This window comes from Ictidomys tridecemlineatus, unplaced genomic scaffold (genome assembly GCF_052094955.1).
Source record: "Ictidomys tridecemlineatus isolate mIctTri1 unplaced genomic scaffold, mIctTri1.hap1 Scaffold_149, whole genome shotgun sequence".
NCBI classification, from domain to species: Eukaryota; Metazoa; Chordata; class Mammalia; order Rodentia; family Sciuridae; genus Ictidomys; species Ictidomys tridecemlineatus.
The window spans coordinates 377,012-388,985 of NW_027521315.1; the positions used below are offsets into that span (position 1 = coordinate 377,012).

The 11,974-nt window shown below is 38.5% G+C and overlaps 1 protein-coding gene across 1 annotated transcript in view; it reads left to right on the top strand.

The window, feature by feature from the left end:
• The window catches only part of LOC110597376 (uncharacterized), a 30,379-nt gene extending 18,763 nt beyond the window's left edge, over nucleotides 1-11,616 (top strand). Inside the window, 4 exon segments of the mRNA XM_078035998.1 lie at nucleotides 7,896-7,988; nucleotides 9,825-9,945; nucleotides 10,035-10,296; nucleotides 10,625-11,616. Of these exon segments, the coding sequence (XP_077892124.1) occupies nucleotides 7,896-7,988; nucleotides 9,825-9,945; nucleotides 10,035-10,296; nucleotides 10,625-11,572 (1,424 nt within the window). The 3' untranslated portion in view covers nucleotides 11,573-11,616.
• Nucleotides 11,617-11,974: the final 358 nt, after the last annotated feature.

The window sequence follows — 11,974 nt, forward strand, 5'->3', positions numbered from 1 at the left end:
AGCAGGAAACACTTTATAACTCCTGGATAATTTTCATTCTACAAAGAAAATATACAAATCTAATTATGGCCTTAATTTATGTTAAATATTTTTCTTCATGCCAAAACTTATCATCACATATGTTTCTTTTACTTTAGGAGAAAATACATGTTGAGAATTAATTTAATAACTGAAAAGATATTGAAATGATTTCTTTTTTACTTATAATTGATACATAATTATTATACATATTTATGGGATACAAGATAATGTTCCAATATATGCATACACTGAGGATAATCAGTTCATGTTAATTAGCACAACCACTATTTCAAACATTTATGATTTCTTTGGTTGAGAAAATGCAAAATCCTTACTTCTGTCTATTTTTTTTCTGTCAAACATCAATAATGTGATACATTTTATTGATTGATTTTCTGATGCTAACTCAATTTTACATTCCTAAGGGGAAAAATCCACTTACTTCTGATGTATTATATGCTGTTGTATTCAACTGAATATTGTGTGTAGAATTTTCATATCTGTATCCATAAAGAATATTGGTTTGTAGTTTTCTTTTCTTCTAATATCTTTGTCTGGTTTAGGTATCGCTGCAATGCTGGTCTCACAGAATTAGTTGAGGGTTACTCTTTCTTGTGTTTTGGAAAAGTTTATGTAGAATTGACATTATTGCTTCTTTAAGTGTTTGGTAAAATTTACCTATGAATTATTGTCCTGGATTTTTCTTCATGGGAAGAGTTTTGATTATAAATGCCATTTCTTTAATAGATATAATGCTGCTCAGGTATCTCTTTTTTCTAGAGTGAGCTTTGATAGTTTGCATTTTCCATAGGATTTATCCACTTCAGGGATATTTTAAGAGGCACAGGGAAAACAGTATCCATAATATTTCCTTATTATCCATTTAATATGTAATATCCATAGTGAAGTCACCTTTATTATTTCTAATATTGGTAATTTTTGCATTTTCTCCTAGACTAGCTGTAAGTTTATCAATGTTACAGATATACTCTCAAAGAACCAGTTTGTGGTTTCAATAACTTTATTGCTTTTATGTTTTATAGTTCATTGATATCTGCTTTAATTTTTATTTTCTTTCTTCAACTACTTTTTTTTTTACTTTTTCTTTTTGTTATGCATGACAGTAGAATGTATTTTGGTAGATTATACATACATAGCATGTAACGTATTTAATTTAGGATTTTACCCCATAGTTGTATGTGATGTGGAGTTACCCTGGTCATGTGTATAAATACAAGGCTAGGAAAGTTATGACTGATTAATTCTCCTGTATTTGCTATTCTCCTACCCCCTCCCTTTACTTCATTTCCCTTTGTCTAATCCAGTGGATTTCTATTTTTTCCCTCACCAACCTCCCTTGTTTTGGATTAGCATCCACAAATCAGAGAGAATATTTGGCCTTTGGTTTTTGTGGGTTTGGCTTATTTCACTTAGCATGATAGTCTCCAGCAAATGCCTTAATTTTATTCTTCTTTATGGCTGAAAATGTTCCATTGTGTCTTTATCCATTCATCCATTGAAGTATATTGAAGGATACCTAGGTTTTTTCCATAGCTTGGCTATTGTTAATTAAGTTGCTATAAACATGGCTGCATCACTGTAGTACGCCATTTTTAAGTTCTTTGGGTATATGTACCGAGGAGTGGGGATAACTGGGTCAAATGGTCATTCCATTCCAGATGTTATAAGGAATCTCCATATTGCTTTCCATAGTGGTTGCACCAATTTGCAACCCCACCAACAATGTATGAGAGTATCTTTATCCCCACATCCTCGCCAACATTTACTGTTACTTGTATTCTTTATAATTGCCATTCTGACTTTTGTTCTACCTACTTTATTTTTTTTATTGATTGTTCAAAACATTACAGAGCTCATGATATATCATCTTTCATACATTTGACTCAATTGGGTTTTGAACTCTCTTTTTTACCCCAAATACAGATTGCAGAATCACATCTGTTACTTACTCACATTTTTACATAATGGCATATTAGTGACTGTTGTATTCTGCTGCCTTTCCTATCCCCTACTATCCCCCATCCCCTGCCCTCCCCTCCCTTCTTCCCTCTCTACCACCTCTCTCTCCCTAAATCCTCCCCTCACTAGTTCCCTCTCTACCTCCTCTCTATCTCCTCTGCCAACTGATTCGCGTGGCCTGCCCCATGGCTACAGAAGGCGTAGCGCTACAGAGAGGTGATTATTTAGCAAGCAAGGAGATAAGGGGCTGCAACTGGTGGAATCCCGCCAGCCAAGCCCGCACTGACCCCCGGGCTGATTACGGGACTTCAGATGGGGAATGAAGCGGTACAGTCCCATCCCCCACAGCGGACACTCCACAAAGGCAATCAGCGCCCACCATCTTGGAAAGCTGACGTGTCCATGCCACTCTCCAACAGATTGCAACAACAAAACAGGTGTGTGTCACTCAGCTCAGCCCCCATACATCAGGGAACTCGTATAAAATCTCTTCTAGGCTTTCCGGGGGTGGGGGTATCAGAGTGAGCCTGCATAAGGACTAGGGGAAGAACTCAAGGCCTACCTAACTGAAATGGAAAGGAATATTAGAGAAGACCTGAGACAGCAAGTCCAAGAAATAAAAGTATATTTTGAAAATGAATTAAACAAACAAATTCAAATGGCAAAGAATGAGCTCTACCAGGAGATAGAGATCTTAAAAAAAATCAAACAATAATCCTAGAATTGCAGGAAACTATAAACCAAATTAAAAACTCAAACGAGAATATTACAAATAGACTTGATGAAGTAGAAGTCAGAACATCAGATAATGAAGACAAGGTTTATCAACTTGAAAAGAGTATAGTCAACACAAAAAAGATGCTTAAATCCCATGAGCAATCTATTCAAGAGATATGGGATGTCATAAAAAAAACCAAATTTGAGAGTGATCAGGATAGAAGAAGGCACAGAGATTCAAACCAAAGCAATGGACAGCATATTAAATGAAATAATTGTAGAAAACTTTCCAGAGATGAAAGATGGAATGGATTGCCAAATCCTGGAGGCCTACAGGACCCCAAATATTCAAAACCATAATAGACCAACTCCAAGACACATAATTATGAAGATAGCCAATGTACAGAACAAGGAGAGAATATTAAAAGCTTCAAGAGAAAAGAAGCAGATTACATTCAGGGGTAAACCAATTAGGTTAACGACTGACTTCTCACCACAGACTTTGAAAGCGAGAAGATCCTGGAACAATGTATTTCAAACGCTGAAAAATAATGGATTCCAACCAAGCATACTGTATCCAGCAAAATTGAGCTTCAGATTTGACAACAAAATTAAAATCTTTCATGATAAACAAAAGCTAAAAGAATTTGCAGCAAGAAAACCAGCACTGCAAAGCATTTTGAGCAAAATACTACAAGAAGAAGAATTGAAAAATAGTGCCCAAAACTAACAGCAGTAGATATCTCAGTAAAGGGGGAGGAAAATAACCAAAAAGTAAAACTAGCCAAACTAAAATAAATAAATAAAGAAGCATGACTGGAAGTACAAATCATATCTCAATTGTAACCTTAAATTTTAATGGCCTAAACTCACCAATCAAGAGACATAGGCTAGTAACCTGGATCAAAAAAACAAATCCAACAATATGCTGCCTTCAGGAGACTCATATGATAGGAAAAGACATACACAGGCTGAAGGTAAAAGGTTGAGAAAAATCATACCACTCACATGGCCCTCGGAAGCAAGCAGGAGTGGCCATACTCATATCGAATAAAATCAACTTCAAACCTAAGTTAATCAAGAAGGATAAAGAAGGACACTATATACTGTTAAAAGGAACCATCCACCAACAAGACATAACAATTATCAATTTGTATGCACCAAACAATGTAGCTTCAACGTTCATAAAACAAACTCTTCTCAAGTTCAAGAGTCAAATAGACCATAACACAATAATTATGGGTGACTTCAACACACTGCTCTCGCCATTAGACAGATCCTCTAGACAAAAACTGAATAAAGAATCTATAGAACTCAACAGCACAATCAATAACCTAGACTTAACCAACATATATAGAATATATCAACCATCATTAAGTGGATACACATTCTTCTCAGCAGCACATGGATTCTACTCAAAGATAGACCATATATTATGCCATAAGGCAACCCTTAGTAAATATAAAGGCATGGAGATAATACCATGCACCATATCTGATCATAATGGAATGAAATTGGAAATCAATGATAAAAGAAGAAAGGAAAAATCCTACATCACATGGAAAATGTACAATATGTTATTGAATGATCAATGGGTTACAGAAGACATAAAGGAGGAGATGAAAAAATTCTTAGAGTCAAATGATAATACAGACACAACATACCGGAATCTATGGGACACAATGAAAGCAGTTTTAAGAGGGAAATTCATTTCTTGGAGTTCTTTCCTCAAAAAAAGAAAAAAACAACAAATAAATGAACTCACACTACACCTCAAAAACCTAGAAAAGGAAGAGCAAAACAACAGCAAATGTAGTAGAAGACAAGAAATAATTAAAATTAGAGCAGAAATCAAGGAAATTCAAACAAAAAAAAAACCATTGAAAAAATTGATAAAACTATAAGTTGGTTCTTTGAAAAAATAAATAAGATAGACAAGCCCTTAGCCATGCTAACGAAAAGAAGAAGAGAGAGAACTCAAATTACTAACATACGGGATGAAAAAGGCAATATCACAACAGACACTACAGAAATACAGAAGATAATTAGAAAGTATTTTGAAACCCTATATTCCAATAAAATAGAAGATAGTGAAGATATCCATAAATTTCTTAAGGCATATGATTTCCCCAGTTTGAGACAGGAAGACACACACAATTTAAACAGACCAATAACAAAGGAAGAAATAGAAGAAGCCATCAAAAGACTACCAACCAAGAAAAGCCCTGGACTGGATGGGTATACAGCGGAGTTCTACAAAACCTTCAAAGAAGAATTAATACCAATACTTTTCAAGCTATTTCAAGAAATAGAAAAAAGAAGGAGCTCTTCCAAATTCATTCTATGAGGCCAACATCACTCTGATCTCAAAACCAGACAAAGACACTTCAAAGAAAGAAAACTACAGACCAATATCTCTAATGAACTTGGATGCAAAAATTCTCAATAAAATTCTGGCGAATCAAAAGAAAAACATATCAGAAAACTTGTGCACCATGATCAAGTAGGATTCATTTCTGGGATGCAAGGCTGGTTCAATATACGGAAATCAATAAATGCTATTCACCACATCAATAGACTTAAAGACAAGAACCATATGATCATCTCGATAGATGCAGAAAAAGCATTTGTCAAAGTACAGCATCCCTTTATGTTCAAAACACTAGAAAAACTAGGGATAACAGGAACTTATCTCAACTTTGTAAAAGCTATATATGCTAAACCTCAGGCTAGCATCATTCTAAATGGAGAAAAACTGAAGGCATTCCCTCTAAAATCTGGAACAAGACAGGGATGCCCTCTATCACCACTTCTATTCAATTTAGTTCTCAAAGTACTAGCCAGAGCAATTAGACAGACAAAAGAAATTAAAGGCATAAAAATAGGAAAAGAAGAAATTAAAATATTGCTATTTGTGGATGACATGATAATATACTTAACAGACCCAAAATGGTCTACAAAGAAGCTGCTAGAGTTAATAAATGAATTCAGCAAAGTGGCAGGTTATAAAATCAACACGCATAAATCAAAGGCATTCCTGTATATCAGCAACAAACCCTCTGAAATGGAAATAAGGAAAGCCACTCCATTCACAATATCCTCAAAGAAAATGAGATACTTGGGAATCAACCTAACAAAAGAGGTGAAAGATTTATACAATGAAAACTACAGAACCCTAAAGAGAGAGATAGAAGAAGATCTCAGAAGATGGAAAAATGTACCCTGTTCATGGATAGGCAGAACTAACATCATCAAAATGGCAATATTACCCAAAGTTCTCTACAGGTTTAATGCAATGCCAATCAAAATCCCAATGGCATTTCTTGTAGAAATAGATAAAGCAATCATGAAATTCATATGGAAAAACAAAAGACTCAGAATAGCAAAAGCAATTCTAAGCAGGAAGTGTGAATCTGGAGGTATAGCGATACCTGAGTTCAAACTGTACTACAAAGCAATAGTAAAAAAAACAGCATGGTACTGGTACCAAAACAGGCAGGTGGACCAATGGTACAGAATAGAGGACACAGAGACTAATCCACAAAGTTACAATTATCTTATATTTGATAAAGGGGCTAAAAACATGCAATGGAGGAAGGATAGCATCTTCAACAAATGGTGCTGGGAAAATTGGAAATCCATATGCAATAAAATGAAATGGAATCCCTTTCTCTCACCAGCCACAAAAGTTAACTCAAAATGGACAAGGAGCTAGATATCAAATCAGAGACTCCGCATATGATAGAAGAAAAAGTTGGCTACGATCTACATATTGTGGGATCGGGCTCCAAATTCCTTAATAGGATGCCCATAGCCCAAGAGTTAATAACAAGAATAAACAAATGGGACTTACTTAAACTAAAAAGTTTTTTCTCAGCAAGAGAAACAATAAAAGAGGTAAATAGAGAGCCTACATCCTGGGAACAAATTTTTACACCTCACACCTCAGATAGAGCCCTAATATCCAGAATGTACAAAGAACTAAAAAAATTAAACAATAAGATAACAAATAACCCAATCAACAAATGGGCCAAGGACCTGAACAGACACTTCTCAGAGGAGGACATACAAGCAATCAACATGTACATGAAAAAATGCTCACCATCTCTAGCAATCAGAGAAATGCAAATCAAAACCACCCTAAGATACCATCACACTCCAGTAAGATTGACAGCCATTATGAAGTCAAACAACAATAAGTGTTGGCCAGGATGTGGGGAAAAGGGTACACTTGTACACTGCTGGTGGGACTGCAAAATGGTGAGGCCAATTTGGAAAGCAGTATGGAGATTCCTGGGAAAGCTGGGAATGGATCCACCATTTGACCCAGCTATCGCCCTTCTCGGACTATTCCCTGAAGACCTTAAAAGAGCACACTATAGGGATACGGCCATATCAATGATTATAGCGGCACAATTCACAATAGCTAGACTGTGGAACCAACCTAGATGCCCTTCAATAGATGAATTGATAAAAAAAAATGTGGCATTTATAGACCATGGAGTATTATGCAGTACTAAGAAATGACAAAATCATAGAATTTGCAGGGAAATGGATGGCATTAGAGCAGATGATTCTAAGTGAAGCTAGCCAAGCCCTAAAAATCAAATGCCAAATGTCTTCTTTGATATAAAGAGAGCCACTAAGAACAGAACAGGAAGGAAGAGCATGAGGAAAAGACTAACTGTAAACAAAGACGAATGGGGGGAGAGAAAGGGAGAGAGAATTGAAAGCATATGGAAATGGTAGGAGACTTACAATGATACACAAAATTATAAGAGGTTATGAGGGGCAAGGGAGAGGGGAAAAAAAAGGGAGAGAAGTCTTCGTATTTTTGAAAAAGTAGAATTGTCTGGTGATTGGTTTTTTTTTTTATTTCATCTATGTCTTTGTCCATTTTCTTCTACATATCATAATGTGTGTTTCTAACTTCTTTGTATTGTCCATCTGTATTCTTCTGTCTCCTCAGTTTTCTTAAAAATAATTCCTTGAATTCTTTCTCCAGCTGTTTAATTCTTCCCCAGTACATTGTTTCAGACCATAATAATGTGAGTGAGATGCTCTCACAAAGTGTTTAGATCAATCTCATCGTTGCACAGCTCCTGAAAGGCTGTGTCACCCCTAAGTGCACCTGACAAGCAGCCTGGCACAAACCTTTCACTCTTTTCTGTTAACAGGGCACTGCGTTGCAAAACCTGAGGTGATCTTCAAGCTGGAGCAAGGTGCTGGGCTGTGGACAGTAGGCGAAGCCTCACACCAGCGCCTCCCAGGTCAGTCAGTGCATGCTGCGCAAGGAGACCAGAAGGAGAGCCCCACAGACAACAGCCACGTTGAGCTGTTTTCATCTGTGTTTCTTCAGGTCCCAATCCTGAGGAAGCAGGTCTTGTGCTTCAGCCCCTTTTTTTGTACAGTCTCCAAGGAGTGCTCTCTCATGTACACCCATGTTTATGTTCTCATAATGTATACTTCATTAAATTTTCCCAAACCCTCAACCCCCATATGGATCTTGACATTTTTTGATTGGTTACTTTTCTTTCCTCCAGTTTCATAGCCTACTATTTCAGGCATTTTATTCACATTATTTCTTTAGCACTTGCTAGTTGATCACTTTATAGTCAGTGTTTTTTTAAACTCTGCGGATATCAACCTTAATGAAACAAATGCATCTTCTCTTTACATTTTGTTGAGGAAAAAATATAACACATGTATATAATATTTGGCAGTAAGAGCCACAAAGAATATTTTATTAGGATGAGAGAAAGAAAAACATGTTGTTATGATTTTAGAAATGTAAAGAGAAGAAAGTTTTAAGGAAATTGTCATCCCTTGGGCTCATTTTGAGGTGATGTTTTCCAAGTTTGGTATATAAAACATAGGTAGATGTAAAATCTAGATTTTGAGACTGGTCATGAGTATAATGGAGATAAAGATTTGGAAATCAATAGCCTAATGCTAATATTTACATCATAGTTATTCAGGTTGTCACCTAAGGAATGGATAAGAAAATCAGAAGAGAGGTCCAAGGCTGGAGCCTTGTGCATCACGTCAGGACTCATGAGGTGAGGAACACCCAGCATAAAAGTATGTGAACTGATAGTTTTGGACTGGGAGGACAACCGGGAGACCTTGGGTCTGCAGGCCAAGGGAATCAGGATCTTCATGTTGAAAGGCTTCAGTGTCTATTGGGAAATGGAATTTTACTTAGCCTTTACCTTTCATGCTGTGGAAATCATTCAAAGACAATAGATTTGTACAGGAGACTCTCTTTTCTGTGAAAGTAGAAGACGGATGAACCTCCAAACACAAAAGCCTACAGAAGCAGTGAGCTTCCAGCCAGGGTACATGTGCCTGGGACTGGGAGAGGATGCCATTAGTGTTGAGCCAGAAAGGCAGTAGCAACAACTGATACAAACAACATACATTTCAAAGATGGCAGGTTCAGCTTAGTTTACTGAGCCAAATCCTTTATATTCCAGCAAGAAGATGGATTGGAGCTTCCTGAGAAGCATAGATACATTAGATTAAGAATTAAGTGGAAGCTGTCTTTAGTGTGGGAAGGGTAACTTGAATTCTTAAAACCCCAAAGGTTTCTACTACATTTCCTTAGGGAAAAGTAAAACTAAAACACACAGATAACAGTTCTTTCCTAAACTATATTCCTGCTCAGGTGAGAGACAGATCAGCCATGCCTGCATGATGTAAATAGCTAACCCAAGAAAACTTGGCCACTACAAACATGAAAGAGAAGCACAGCAGGGTGGGATTATATCTACAAATGTTGTAAGAAAGAACTAGAGAAAAAGAACAGAACAAATAACAGATGAAACCAGTGAAACCTTCAGCTAGGCACTTGGTGAGTGTTTTAACCAAATATCTTTCTACATTTCAGAAGAATAAAGTAACCTCAAGCAACAAAGTAACATGATAAATACTAAAATTATTAATTATAATTTTTACATTTATTAGGGCCAAAAAAACTCATAAATCAACACAGTTATTTTGCAGTTTCACGTCATTAGGATAAGAAGGCACTTCTTTGTGTTTGAATTTCATAGCAAATGCTCATGTGTTTTTCATGGATATTGTTCTTTTTTGTATCCTTTTAGATGTCCAGAAAGTGAATGGCCTGAATGAGACCAGCCAGGAAAAGAAAGAGAGGCATTTCTGGCAAATTGTACTCCCCAACAGCAGCACCTCAACTGAGGAGAGGTTCACATTAGGAACAAGGTTTAATTGAGCTGAAATCAGGTTTCAAGTCTGGCTCCAAAGACTGGGCCATAGGGGCTTAATGTGTGGCAGAAGGAGCTTTTCCCTAGCAAGCCTGAGGAGGTGCAGGATGGAGAGGAGCCTAGTTGTCTTAACATTCCTGAGAAGCCCCCCAGGCATCCTTATCAAAGAAGTCTACTAAAGGTTCAAATTAGACAGCAGCAGTTCCATCACTGTGGACAGGGGGAATTCTTCACAGTGAAAGCATTGTGGACACTGAAGAGGCTTCATGTGGGAGAGGCCTCCAGCACACTCAGTGGAGGTGGAAAAACCCTGGATAAGGTGGCACTTACTGCCCAAGAGATGACTCAGGTAAGAGAGAAAACTTCAGAATGTAATACGTGTGGGGAAACTTTCTGTAAAAACTCTAAAGTCAATTCACATAAGAAAATACAGTGAAGACTGAAATGTGATGAATGTAGTGGTGGCAAGAAGCTATTGGTTAAGAAGCCATACCTTACGAAACTCCACAGGTCACAATCAGAATCAGAGGGAAAGCCCCATACATTCAATGAATGTATTGGTTAAGAAGCCATACCTTACTAAACTCCACAGGTCACAATCAGAATCAGAGGGAAAGCCCCATACATTCAATGAATGTGAGAACTTTTGTCAGAAGACATGACCTACTGGGCACCAGAGGACTCACAGAAGAGCAAGACCCTTTGAAGGTTACGAATATGAAAAGCAGTTTTCCCAGAAGTCACACCTCAGCAGGCATAGGGAGAAGCCCTATGAGTGCAATATGTATGGGAAATCCTTTTCCCGGAAGTCCCACCTCAGCAGGCACCAGGGCACACACACAGGCGAGAAACCCTATGGGTGTAAGGAATGCTGGAAGACGTTCTACCATAAGTCATCCCTCACAATTCATCAGAGAACTCACACAGGTGAGAAGCCCTATGAGTGTAAGAAGTGCAGGAAAAGCTTCTACTGTAAGTCAGATCTCACTGTGCATCAGAGGACTCACACAGGTGAGAAGCCCTACACATGTGAAGCCTGCAGGAAGACTTTCTACTCTAAGTAACACCTCACTGTTCACCAGAGAATTCACACGGGTGACAAGCCTTATGCCTGTAAGGAATGCAGGAAGACTTTCAACCGCAAGTCTAACCTCACCGTGCACCGGAGAATGCACACAGGTGAGAAGCCCTATGAGTGTGATGTGTGCGGGAAAACCTTCTATCAAAAGTCCCACCTCAGCACGCACCAGGGAACTCACACAGATGAGAAGCCTTATGAGTGTGAGCACTGCAGGAAGGCTTTCCTTCACAAGTCATCCCTCACTGTGCATCAGAAAACTCACTCGGGCAGCAAGCCGTGCATCTGTGAAGAGTGCAGGAAGACATTTCTGCATAAGTCTTTCCTCACCGTCCATCAGAGGGCTCACACAGGCCACAAGCCCTATGTCTGTGAGGACTGCAGGAAGGCTTTCTACTGCAAGTCACACCTCACTGTGCATCGGAGAACCCACACAGGCGAGAAGCCCTATGAGTGTGGCGAGTGTGAAAAAGCCTTTCACCAGAAGTCATACCTCAGCAGGCATCAGATGACTCACCAGAATGAGAAGCAGTATGAATGTCAATAATGCAGGAAAACTTTCTACCGTAAGTCATCCTTCACTGTCCATCAGAGAACACACCTGGGGAACACGGCACAAATATAATGTATATGGAGAGCTCTTCCCCCAGGCATCAGAAAATGCACACAGGGGAATCCTCCCACAGTGAGCAAGTGTGGGGACAGAGTTAGTGAAAAGGCACGTGTCAGCATATGCCAGGGACGCCAGAGAGAGAAGTCCCCACAGCAGGCTCTGTGGTCCCCAGAATCCAGTTCTCTCTGGGGTGCTCAGCCTCCAGGGGGCGCCTCTCCTGTGTGGGCCCTGGAGCTGAGTTGCACAGCAGAATGTGTACCTGTGGCAGTCATTCCCCACAGCCCAGCCCAGCCTAGCTCAGAACTTCCATCAGGTTCTGCTCCCTGAGTTCTCATG